This window comes from Coptis chinensis, chromosome 9, assembly GCF_015680905.1.
Source record: "Coptis chinensis isolate HL-2020 chromosome 9, ASM1568090v1, whole genome shotgun sequence".
NCBI lineage: Eukaryota > Viridiplantae > Streptophyta > Magnoliopsida > Ranunculales > Ranunculaceae > Coptis > Coptis chinensis.
In genome coordinates this window covers 18,499,921-18,512,877 of record NC_141464.1, presented here as the reverse complement: position 1 = coordinate 18,512,877, position 12,957 = coordinate 18,499,921, and the positions used below count along the sequence as shown (strand labels likewise).

Here is a 12,957-nt window from a genome sequence, read left to right as displayed (position 1 = left end):
ATCCAAACACAAAACAATTTTCCCTATATTATATAGAACTGCATTACAAATAAACGGCATAAACAAAGTACAAAAAATCAACAATTTGGTCTCGGCAAAATAAGTTTGGTTAATAAGGAACCATAAAATTGATCGTTACCAAAAAATGAAGGAAAACAATTAACAAAAAAATAAAAAAAATAAAAAAGCACAATCAATATCATTGTGAATTAATTCTCAATAGTGGATACAACAGTACAATCAATCTCTTGGCATACAACAGTACCCCTGTGATAGCAGCCGATGAGCAGTTGTCCTTCCCGCCGAGTGGCTCCCATAATCTCCTTCGTGAACCTCAACCAATACCTCTTGCACCTTCCGCGGTCCCAAGCATTTCAGGAGCGGTCCACTGACACTCCGCCGATATAATTCACCATCTAGCAGAATGTATCTCAGCGACCTCTGTTCCATTTTCCTTATTTCCCCCTTGTCCTCTATTTCTATCCCAGCGAGATAATTTTTGATGGACTCCACCCATCCGGGATCTTGCTCCGTGGCTGACCACACCCCCTGGTTTTCTGCAATGCTTGGTTTGCTTAGTACCCGGACTTCAATGGATCTACCCTCTGTTCTTGGTAGCATCGCGTCAACATATGCCAGGGCGTCGGCATGCCTGTTCTCTCCCCGACTCAGATGAATGAAACTGATTTTCTCAAAATGGCCAACCCTTCGCTGCAACACCTCTAAGTACTTAGCCATTCAAGGACATCGAGCTGCGAACCCCCCATTGACTTGACTTACCACCATGTTCGAATCGGAATATACTCTCAGCTCCCGCACGCCCAGGTCTCTGGTTAAGTCCAACCCTGCAATCACTGCCTCATATTTCGACTCATTGTTCGAAGCAGGGAACCCCAACTTCATTGACAGTTCCAAGCGAGTATTCTCGGGGGTGACCAGCACCACCCCAATCCCATTACCAGTGTCAGTAGCAGACCCATCTGTGAAGACCGTCCATCCGTTTCGCATGTCCCACGGGTCTAGGGGGTCTTGGTTCGGGTTGCCTCCTGTTCCATGACCATCTCCTCCCCCCATGTAGGGTCCTCAGCCGGGAAATCGGCCAGAAACTCTGCCATTGCCTGGGCCTTCTCCGCGGTTCTGATTTGATACTCAATGTCATTCGAGCTCAGTAGAATAACCCATTTCAACATTCTCCTCGACTTCTCTGCCTTCAATGCCTGCTTGAGTGGCAGGTTGGTCACCACTACCACTGAATGAGCATCAAAATAGGGTTTCAGCTTGAGTGCCGAGAAGACCAGAGCCAAGACATACTTCTCAATCTTACTATATCTCGTTTCGGCGTCCAACATCATTTAGCTTTGGAAGTATACCGGTCTTTCTGCCTTGTTCACTATCCTGATCAACACTGAACTCACTGCACCCTCTGACACCCCTAGGTATAAGTACAACTTCTCCCCCTGCCCTGGCCGCGACAGGATCGGGGCCCTGCCCAAATATTCTTTCAATTCTTGGAAAGCTTTTTCACATGCCTCGGTCCACTGAAAGTCGGTTGTCCTTCTCAACAACAAGTACAAGGGTCGACACTTATCTGAGGGCTTAGAGATGAACCTATTGAGTGCCGCGACCCTATCGGCCAACCGTTGAACCTCCTTTACGTTCTGCGGAGAGGGCATTTCCAACAATGCCCTTATTTGGTCTGGGCTGGCTTCTATTCCGCGGTACGTGACTATGTACCCTAGGAATTTCCCAGATGTCACCCCAAACGTGCACTTTTCTAGATTCAACATCAGTCTGTGCCTTCGTAATATAGAAAATGTTTCCTTCAGCCCCGCCAAATGCTCGTCCTCGGTCATACTCTTCTCCACCATGTCGTCTATATAAATTTCCATCCGCTTTCTGATCTTACTCTCGAACATCTTCTCCCCTACTCTTCGGAATGTTGCCCCCGCATTCTTCAAACCGGCGGCATCCCGTGTAATAAAGTAAGTTCCTCCTTCCACTATGAATGTTGTCTTCTCTTGATCCGGGCCGTGCATCATCACTTGGTTGTAGCCCATTGACGCGTCCATGAATGAGAATAACTTATACTCTGCAGTACGATCCACCAATTCATCTATCCGCGGCATCGGGTAACAATCCTTCGGACATTCCTTGTTGACGTCCGTGAAATCCACGCACATTCTTACTTTCCCATTCTTTTTAGGCACCACTACCACATTCGACAGCCATTCAGTAAACTTGCATTCGCGGATGATACCCGCATCCTTAAGCTTTTTTACCTCCTCTTGAACACCTTGTGCATACTGTGGTTTCATACCCCTCATTTTCTACTGGACTGGGCGGGCCCCTTCCCACATATGCAACCTATGACACCCAAACTCCGGGTCCAAACCCACTAGATCCTCGATCGTCCATGCGAATACATCGCTGTTTTCAGCCAACAAGGCAATCAATCTTGCTTTCCAATCTTCTGACAAGCTTGCCCCTACATTCACAAACTTCTCCTCCTCGGCCACTCCGATGTTCACAACCTTAATCTCATCCATTGTCTTGTCCCCGACGAGCGGCCTCTTTTCTTCGGCCACGGTCTGTAATTGCTATGCTCGTTTGTCCCTTGTCTCCGGTGCCTCGCCACCAGGTACGCAGACAAGATCCCTCGCGGTTACCTGGTGGAGGTTCTGAGCCGCGACCTGATCACCCCTTATCTCGTACATTCCCCCATTCGTCGGAAAACGGATCACTTGGTAATAAGTAGAGGGGATTGCCTTCATCTCATGAATCCACTTTCTCCCCAGGATTGCGTTGTATTGCGAGTTAGTATCCATTATCATGAACTTGGTGAAAACGGTCACCGGCCCCACGGTCACTGGCAGTACTAGTTCCCCCAATGGCTCAGTCATACTGCCGTTGAACCCGAACAAGTTAGTCTGCAGAGGCTTCATCTACTCCCTTTCTATTCCCATTTCTTCCATCGTGCCTCGAAATAGCAAATCCACTGAATTGCCGTAGTCTATCAGTACCCTCTTTACCATGTAATTCCCCATCGCTATGGTAATTACCAGCGCATCTTCGTGTGGCGAACTCACTGACTCCAGATCCTTTGGAGTGAACTCTATCTTGTCATTGCCTTTGCTACCCCCTGGGACCGGCCGCGGGCTACTCACCACTTCGTTTATCTGCCGCAGATTGGCTGTCTTCCTCACCTTATCCCTGTGGGTGTTCCTTCCCAGCGTTTCTCCGCTGAATATGACATTTATAGTGCCCAAGATTCTGGCCGCAATCGGAACCCTTTCGATTGGCTGAACTTCCTTGACATGTTCCTTCAGCAATCCTCTCCCAATTATATCCTCTCTACCAACCATTGTAAAGCAAAGCACTCGTTGGTAGCATGGTTTCTGACCTGGTGGTATGCACAAAATGGCTTTCCCTCTATCTCCTTGGGTGAACTCCGCGGTTCCTCGTAATGCCGCTGTCCCTTGATCAGTGGCAGGATTTCCTCCAACGGCTTGTTCACCGGAGTTATGTGTACTTCGCGGTAAGGCTTTCTCTCCCTGTATTCCCTTTGGATTTGTTCCCTACCCCTTTCTGCTCTCTGTGCCTCCCCTATGTAATTTCCTCTATCTCTGGCCGCGGCCCTGTCTTTGTCTCTCTGTATCTCCGCGGCCGCTACATGTACTGACCTTTTCAGGTTTCTTGTGTTCCTTACTGTTTCTCCGCAAAATGTCCTCATATCTGATGTATCTTTCTACCTTCAAGTACAGAGCATGCAGGGTGGTAACCTCAATTTTAGACACTAACTCATGCACCCGGGTCCCCTGTTTAAGCCTATGCTGGAATGCTATGACCGCGGTGCGCTCATCCAAACTCTCCACCCTCAGCGTCTCCTCCTTGAATCGGCATAGGAAATCTCTAAGTGTCTCTGCGGACTTCTGCTTAACATTAAAGAGATCCGCTACGTCCACTACCCTCTTCTTCTGATGGATGAAGTGACCCACGAAAGCTTGCTCCAACTCCTCGAACCTTTAAATGCTCCGTGATGCGAACTGATAGTACCAGTCAGATGCTCCCCCTTTCAGACTGGTAGGAAACATCATGCAACGGAGGCCATCATACTTCGCCTCTTGCCACAGCGGCATGTGCTATCGGAAGTGATGCAAATGGTCCGCCGGATCTCTTTTTCCGTCATACCTTTCGAACCGTGGCTGTGTAAATGTCTTGGGTACCTCTGAATTCCAAACTGAGTCAGCAAGGGGATTCTGATTCAGGCTCTCCACCACCTTCTTGGCCGCCCCGTGTTTCTCCTTTTCCATAGCGCGGTTAGCCTCTCTGTCTCTTTCAGTCATCGCCTGCACCATTTCCATAGTAATGCCTCCTGCATAGTTCCCTCTAGTTTCTTGACAAAGGTCTTCACTCTGCGGTCCCATTTCACTACCCGTAGGTACGACAGTTTTCGCCTCTTCCTGAGTGCCTTCCCTTTCTCTCATCAACTCCTCATTTTCTTCTCTAAGTCTACCTACTTCCTCCTGGAGCAACCTAGTTGTCTCAGCCACTGAATCTTCGACTTCCTTTTCCCCCACCTCTATGTTTTCCACACTAGCTGTCTCGTTCTGTACGGCCTCCTCCCTCGCCAGCCTTCCTCTCCCTCGTCCTCTACCTCTTCCTCGACCTCTTCCTCTCTTAGCTGGGGCCATGCTTTACAACTTCCCAAATCGTGGACCTACTTCATCCCCACTGACGGCGCCAAATGTATGAACATAAGTTCTAGCCTATAATGTCCTATGTCCTAATCCTCTCCCTCCACTCTCCTTTCTCTTTTCCTTTTCTCTTTTTTCTTAACAATTATTTACTCTTTCACATACTGTATGAACACAAGTTCTAGCCCATAATGTCCTATGTCCTAATCCTCTCCCTCCACTCTCCTTTCTCTTTTCCTTTTCTCTTTTTTCTTAACAATTATTTACTCTTTCACATAATGTATGAACACAAGTTCTAGCCTATAATGTCTTATGTCCTAATCCTCTCCCTCCTCTCTCCTTTCCCTTTTCCTTTTCTCTTTTTTCCTCCTCTTTCTACTCATACTGTTCCTACTTATATCCCTCCCCCTCTTTCTCATCCGTTGATCGCCCCTTATCCTCTGGTCCACACTGGGACACCTGTCCTCTTAGGGTTACGCGGCCTTGATGCTGTACCCCCGTCTCTTCTCTACTAAGTTGCCTCCTCTTTGACTCTGACCATCCTTTTCCTTCTGCTCCTGTACGGCCTGTCCCCCTTTAGGGTGCCGCGGACATGATCTGGTGCTTTGCGCCTCCACTCCCTTATCTTACTTTTGCCCTGCGAGCATGCCTACCTCGGTCGTCCTAAAATAGGCTAATACAGTGTAGTCATCTAAATATCGAGTTGTCCATAAAATCCTTTTGGCCTCATTGTTTATTTAAAAAAAAAAGCCCAATGCATTTATATAAAGTTTCCGATTTCCAGTTACTTATTCTTTGAGTTAGGTTAAGTATAGTTGCATCCAGTTTAATGAGCATTTTAGGTTAGTTCAATGTATTTGATCCAGTTTCCAATTTTTTGTTACATGATGTTTTCTTGAAATTTTTTTTCAACAATTCTTTGAAAGGAGTAGTGTTACACGGACTTACTTTTTAGACATACTATTGTGACTGACTATTTGGATAATATTGGTTTGCATTGCAATATATATGGACACGTATCTCTATGTAAATCAATGATTAGGACTTTTAACACATTAGTAGATTTAAATAGTAGGTCAAAATGTTAAATAAGTGGGTCAGTGTAACATTATTGCTTTGAAAATAAGACACAATGTAAATACTTGTCTATGAGCTTTGGAATGGGCTATGTTATTTTGGTTTGGTCTCTGCTTATTTTCAATTTTGTTTTTTCGGTTTATTTCATTTATTTCACGTGTACAGGATCTATTATTTATGCACGTACACTTGTTGAACTGAGATTTAATTGTTCAAACACAAAAAAAGAGGAAGTCTGAAGTTCGTTTCTGTGAAGGTGTACAAGTTCTTCTCTCATCGTTCCTTACACCTCCAGCCACAAATCCATTTCCCCTAAACTCATAGTCCTCGCTCTCTGTTGTCTTGGTTTCATATTCACTGTAGTCCTACTTAACTACTACTGTAGACGCCATGGATGGGTAAGTTGTTTAAGTCAAATATTGTTTAAGTCCAATTGCTTAGGATACTTAAGAGACAAAATAGGCTGAGTTGTACATGTGCATGTGTTGGGGACTTGGGTGTTCTGAACTACATGAAGATGAGTCCAGATAGCATATAGTCTCCTATTCATGTGTATATAAATTAATTATCTAGTCTAAATGTACCTATTTTACCTGTAAATAGTTAAGAATGTTGTTCCTTATCATTACACCAAATTACATTTAACTAATATTTTGTCTAATTTAATTTGTTTACTTTGTTTTGAAGGATATATGCTTGCAGTTTAGTAAGTTTAATTGATTCTGGTTGTCTGGGTTATCGTGAAGATGATTTAGTTATTTTAAGGGAAATTTCTAGTTGTCATATGGCAAAAAAATAAAAATAAAAATAAATAGCAGCTGAATGTGTTCAATATATGGAAAATTGGAAGAATCATTTTATTACCAAGAAGGGAGATATAGCGGGTTGTTCTAGGGAAGTGGAAACCAAAGTTAAGAACATGAAAGGTTTAGACAGTAGTGTTGCTAATGATATTTTAGAGTGCATTAATGATTCAATTATCATTAGTAGTGATGATGACTGTCCGATCGAAAAGAAAACAGTCAAAGGATCAAAGATCAGGTATTTTTTTGCGTTAATGTTTTTTCATTCGAGTCTTTTTTAATGTAGTCATTTTTTGTTTGATTTATTTGTTTGTTTTATTTAAGGTCACGACATCATTTCACATGTAAAGTCGAATTTCTATGAAAGAAGAAAGAGTAATCTAAACAATGGAACCCAACATGAAAATTAAATACCTCTGTTATATGAACGAGTTATCAGTTATGTTGCTTTAGAATCTAAGAGAATCAACTAGTAATTTGTAAAAAATAACAATAGAGAGATGCCGTTGGTGGCAGCACTATCTACCTCCATGTCAGTTAGCTGAGTTGATGCCCTTAGTGGCAGCACTGTCTCTAATGCCTTCGATTGGTCGGTTGTCACTGAATCAGGAAATTCCACGGTGAAGTGGATGTATAACTTTCCCCTCATAAAGGGCTAATTTGAGAACTGGATGGGGTTTTCAATTTGGGGATTTTGGATTTTGTTTGAGTGTAGAGGCACGCAAGTTTAGTAAGGAAAAACTAATTTGAGTTGGCATTGACTTCTACCTCTCCACCTAGTATTCCACAGCCTCCTTTTTACTTTGACAGACACTCCAGTCCTATTCGTTTAAGCTAATACGGCCGCTTCCTCATGTGCCACGTCCGTGGGCAGTATTTGGCCCCTAACAACACTATACAATCAAAATTAACTCTACGAGCATGTATCATTGAAGGGACCAAAGATCCTATTTATGATGCAACAAATGCCATGCAACATACGACTAAGGGGCATATAAGCATTACATCTTATAAGGGGAAAAAAAAGCGGCTAAACATTACATCTTCAGGCCTAAAATAAAATACTGGAAATAGTGTGTTAGCCTATTTTGTGACGACCGAGGTGGCATGCTCGCTGGCCAGAAGTAAGATAAGAGAGCGGAGGTGCGAAGCACCAGATCGTGTCTGCGGTACCCTAGAAGGGGACAGGCCGTACAGGAGCATAGGAGAAAAAGTACAGTCAGAGTCAAAGTGGATGCAACTTACTGGAGAAGGAACGGGGGGTACAGTAGCAAGGCCACGGAACCCTAAGAGAACAGGTGTCCCAGTGTGGACCAGAAGATGAGAGGGCGATCAACAGATAGGAAAGAAGGGAGAAGGATATAAATAGGAACAGTAGAGAAAAAGAAATAGAAGAAAAGAAAAAGAAAAGAGGGAGAGGGTGAGAGATTAGGACATTGGATCCTAGAGGGTATAATTTGTGTTCATACATTTGGCGCCGTCTGTGGGGACGAGGTAGGTCCACGATTTGGGAAGTTGCAAAGCATGGCTCCAGCTAAGAGAGGAAGAGGTAGAGGAAGAGGTAGAGGAAGGCTGACGAGGGAGGAGGCCGTACAGAACTAAACAGCGAGTGTGGAAAACATAGAGGTGGGGGAAGAGGAAGTCGAAGATTCAGTGGTTGAGGCAACTAGGTTGCTTCAGGAGGAGGTAGGTAGACTTAGAGAAGAAAATGAGGAGTGGAGGAGAGAAAGAGAAGGCACTCAGGAAGGAGTGGAAACCGCCATACCTGCGGGTAGTGAAGTGGAAGTGCAAAGTGAGGATTTTCGTCAGGAAACCGGAGGGAACCATGCAGGAGGCATTACCATGGAAATGGTGCAGGCAATGATCGAAAGAGACAGAGAGGCTAACTGCGCTAAGGAGAAGGAGAAACATGGGGCAACCAAGAAGGTGGTGGACAACCTGAATCAGAATCCCCTTGCTGACTCAGTCTGGAATTCAGAGGTACCAAAGAGGTTGACGCAGCCGCGGTTTAAAAGTTATGACGGAAAAAGAGATCTGGCAGACCATTTGCATCACTTCCAGTAGCAGATGCCGCTGTGGCAAGAGGCGAAGTATGATGGCCTCCGTTGCATGATGTTTCCTGCCAATCTGAAAGGGGGAGCCTCTGATTGGTATTACCGGTTGGCGTCGCAGAGCATCCAAAGGTTTGAGGAGTTGGAGCAAGCTTTTGTGGGTCACTTCATCCATCAGAAGAAGAGGGTAGTGGACGTAGCGGATCTCTTTAATGTCAAGCAAAAGTCCGCAGAGACACTCAGAGAATTCATGTGTAGATTCAAGGAGGAGACGCTGAGGGTGAAGAGTTTGGATGAGTGCACCGTGGTCATAGCATTCCAACATGGATTGAAGCAGGGAACTAGGGTGCATGAATCAGTATCGAAGATTGAAGTCACCACCTTGCATGCTTTGTACTTGAAGGTGGAGAGATACATACACTACGAGGACATTCTGCGGAGAAATAGTAAGGAACCCAGGAAACCCGACAAGTCGGTGCACGCCGTGGTCGTGGAGGATAGGAGGGACAGAGACAAGACCGTAACTCGAGACGAAGGAGCCTACAGAGGGGAGACACAGAGAGCTGAGAAGGGCAGGGACCAAGCCCGAAGGGAGTACAGGGAGAGAAAACCTTATCACGAGATGGACTTGACTCCGCTGAACAAGCCGTTGGAGGAAATCCTGCCCCTAATCAAGGGACAATGGCATTACGAAGAACCACGGAGCTCACCTAAGGAGATAGAGGGAAAGCCATTTTGTGCGTACCATCAAGTTAGGAATCATGCTACCAATGAATGCTTTGCTTTACAATGGCTAGTGGAGAGAATGATTGGGAGAGGGCAGCTAAAGGAACATGTCAAGGAAGTTCAGTCGATCGAAAGGGTTCCGACCGCGACCAAAATCCTGGGCACTATAAATGTTATATTCAGCAGAGAAACACTGGGAAGGAACGCCCACAGGGATAAGGTGAGAAGGACAACCAATCTGCAGCAGATAAATGAAGGGGTGAGTAGTCCACGGCCAGTTCTAGGGTGTAGCAAAGGCAATGACAGGATAGAGTTTACTCCAAAGGATCTGGAGTCAGTGAGCTCGCCACACGAAGATGCACTGGTGATTACCATAGCGATGGGGAATTACATGGTGAAAAGGGTGCTGATAGACTACGAAAGTTCAGTGGATTTGCTGTTTCAGAGTGCGATGGAAGAAATGGGCATAGAAAGGGAGCAGATGAAGCCTCTGCGGACTAACTTGTTCGGGTTCAATGACAGCATGACTAAGCCATTGGGAGAACTAGTACTGCCGGTGACCACGGGGCTGGTGACTGTTTTTACCAAGTTTATGATAGTGGATCCTGGGAATACAACGCGATCCTAGGAAGAAAGTGGATCCATGAGATGAAGACAATCCCCTCTACTTATTACCAGGTGATCCGTTTCTCAACGAATGGGGGAATGTGCGAGATAAGGGGTGATCAAGTCGCGGCGCAAAACCTCCACTAGGTAACGACAATGGATCTTGTCCACACACCTTGTAATGGGACGTCGGAGATGGGGGACAAGCTAGCATAACAATTACAGACCGCGGCCGAAGAAAAGAGGCTGCTTGTCCGGGGCAAGACAATGGATGAGATTGAGGTTGTGAACATCGGAGTGGCCGAGGAGGAGAAGTTTGTGAATGTGGGGACAAGCTTGTCGGAGGATTGGAAAGCAAAACTGATTGCCTTGTTGACTGAAAACAGCGATGTATTTGCATGGACGATCGAGGATCTGGTGGGATTGGACCCGGAGTTCGCGTGTCATAGATTACATATGCGGGAAGGGACCCGCCCAATCCAGCAGAAAATGAGGGGTATGAAACCACAGTATGCACAAGGAGTTCGAGAGGAGGTAAAGAAACTGAAGGATGCGGGTATCATCTGCAAATGCAAGTTCACTGAATGGTTGTCGAATGTGGTAGTGGTGCCTAAAAAGAATGGGAAAGTAAGAATGTGCGTGGATTTCACGGACGTTAACAAGGAATGTCCAAAGGATTGTTACCCGATGCCGTGGATAGATGAGTTGGTGGACCGTACTGTAGAGTATACGTTCTTTTCATTCATGGACGCGTTGATGGGCTATAATCAAGTGGTGATGTACGGCCTGGACCAAGAGAAGACAGCATTCATAGTGGAAGGAGGAACGTACTGTTACACCAGGATGCCCTTCGGTTTGATGAATGCGGGGGCAACATTTCTAAGAGTAGGGGAGAAGATGTTTGAGAGTAAGATCAGAAAGCGGATGGAGATTTATATAGATGACATGGTGGAAAAAGTATCACTAAAGACGAGCATTTGGTGGGGATGAAGGAGACATTCTCTATATTACGGAGGCACAAATTGATGTTGAACCCAGAAAAGTGTACATTTGGGGTGACATCCGGGAAGTTCCTGGGGTATATAGTCACGTACCGCGGAATAGAAGCAAACGTAGATCAGATAAGGGTATTATTGGAAATGCCCTCTCCGCAGAACGTGAAGGAGGTTCAACGGCTGGTCGGTAGGGTCGTGGCACTCAATAGGTTCATATCTAAGTCCTCAGATAAGTGCCGACCCTTATACTTGCTATTGAGAAGGACGACCGACTTTCAGTGGACCGAGGCATGTGAAAAGGCTTTCCAGGAATTGAAAGAATACTTAGGCAGGGACCCGATCCTGTTGCGGCCAGGGCAGGGGGAGAAGCTGTACCTATACCTGGGGGTGTCGGAGGGTGCAGTCAGTTCAGTGTTGATCAGGATAGTGGGCAAGGCAGAAAGACCGGTGTACTTCCAAAGCAAAACAATGTTGGACACCGAAACGAGATATAGTAAGATTGAGAAGTATGCCTTGGCTCTGGTCTTCTCGGCACTCAAGTTGAAACCCTATTTTGATGCTCATTCAGTGGTAGTGGTGACCAACTTGCCACTCAAGCAGGCATTGAAGGCAGAGAAGTCGGCGAGAATGTTGAAATGGGCTGTGCTGCTGAGCTCATATAACATTGAGTACCAAACCAAAACCGCGGAGAAGGCCCAGGCAATGGCGGAATTTCTGGCCGAGGGCCCCACATGGGGGGAGGAGATGGTCATGGAATAGGAGGCAGACCCGAACCAAGACCCCCTAGACCCGTGGGACATGCAAAACAGATGGAGGGTCTTTGTCGGACGGGTCTGCTACTGACACAGGTAATGGGATTGAGGTGGTGCTGGTCACCCCCGATAATACTCGCCTGGAGCTGTCAATGAAGCTGGGTTTCGTTGCTTTGAATAGTGAATCAGAATATGAGGCGGTTATAGCAGGGTTGGACTTAGCCAGGGACCTGGGCGTGCAAGAGCTGAAAGTATATTCTGATTCGAACTTGGTGGTATGTCAGGTCAATGGGGGGTTCGCGGCCGGATTTCCTAGAATGGCAAAGTACTTAGAGGTATTATAGCGAAGGGCTAGCCACTTTGAGAAAATTAGTTTCACTCATCTGAGCCGGGGAGAGAACAGACATGCTGACGCCTTGACATACGTTGCCGCGGTGCTACCCGGGACAGAGGGTAGATCCATTGAAGTCTGGGTGCTAAGTAAACCAAGCACTGCAGAGGACCAGGGAGTGTGGTCAGTCACTGAGCAAGAACCCGGATGGGTGGAGTCCATCAAAAGTTACCTTTCGAGGATAGAAATAGAGGACAAGGGGGAAAGGAAGAGAATGGAACAGAGGTCGTAGAGATACGTTCTGCTGGATGGTGAATTATATCGGCGGAGTGTCAGTGGACCACTCCTGAAATGCTTGGGACCGCAGAAAGTGCAAGAGGTATTGGGTGAGGTTTATGAAGGAGATTGTGGAAGGCACTCGGCTGGAAGGACAACTACTCATCGGCAGCTATCACAGGGGTACTTTTGGCCTCACATGAAGAGGGACGCAACGGAGTATGCCAAGAGATGCCAGAAGTGCTAGATCTTTGCGCCGCTGATACATGCTCCTATAGAACCGCTGCACAAAGTTTTCAGTCCATGGCCGCTCGCTTTATGGGCGTTGGATGTCGTTGAACCGTTGCCTATGGCCATTGGGAAAATGAGGTTCATGCTAGCCACGATTGATTACTTTACGAAATGGGTTGAGTGTGGCTCTGCAGCAGGTGAAAAAGGAACAGGTGAGAAAATTCTTGTGGGAGAATATAATATGCAGATTTGGGTTGCCACATACCATCATCGCGGACAATGGAACTCAGTTCACAGGGGGCAAGGTGAGAGCCTTCCTCCAAGCCTTCAAGGTGAAGCAAGGTTTTTCTGCCCCTTATAATCCAGAGGGGAATGGTCAGGCAGAGTCCTCCAAAAAGTAATCATGGATAATTTA

The 12,957-nt window shown here is 46.1% G+C and overlaps 3 protein-coding genes across 3 annotated transcripts; 1 reads left to right on the top strand and 2 right to left on the bottom strand.

Moving 5' to 3' along the window:
• Window positions 1–240: 240 nt before the first annotated feature.
• On the bottom strand, window positions 241–1,008 carry LOC147475097 (uncharacterized). The gene is made up of 2 exons (XM_086585265.1): window positions 781–1,008; window positions 241–711 (listed from the first exon to the last, which is right to left on the bottom strand). Exons 1-2 carry the CDS (start codon window positions 1,006–1,008, stop codon window positions 241–243), a joined length of 699 nt encoding a protein of 232 aa, XP_086441391.1.
• Window positions 1,009–2,942: 1,934 nt separating this feature from the next.
• LOC147475096 (uncharacterized) lies at window positions 2,943–3,362 on the bottom strand. Its single transcript, XM_086585264.1, has one exon. The coding sequence runs from the start codon at window positions 3,360–3,362 to the stop codon at window positions 2,943–2,945; it is 420 nt and encodes a 139-aa protein (XP_086441390.1).
• A 5,279-nt stretch (window positions 3,363–8,641) lies between these two features.
• On the top strand, window positions 8,642–9,979 carry LOC147475095 (uncharacterized). The gene has a single exon (XM_086585263.1). The coding sequence runs from the start codon at window positions 8,642–8,644 to the stop codon at window positions 9,977–9,979; it is 1,338 nt and encodes a 445-aa protein (XP_086441389.1).
• The last annotated feature ends 2,978 nt before the right edge of the window (window positions 9,980–12,957 follow it).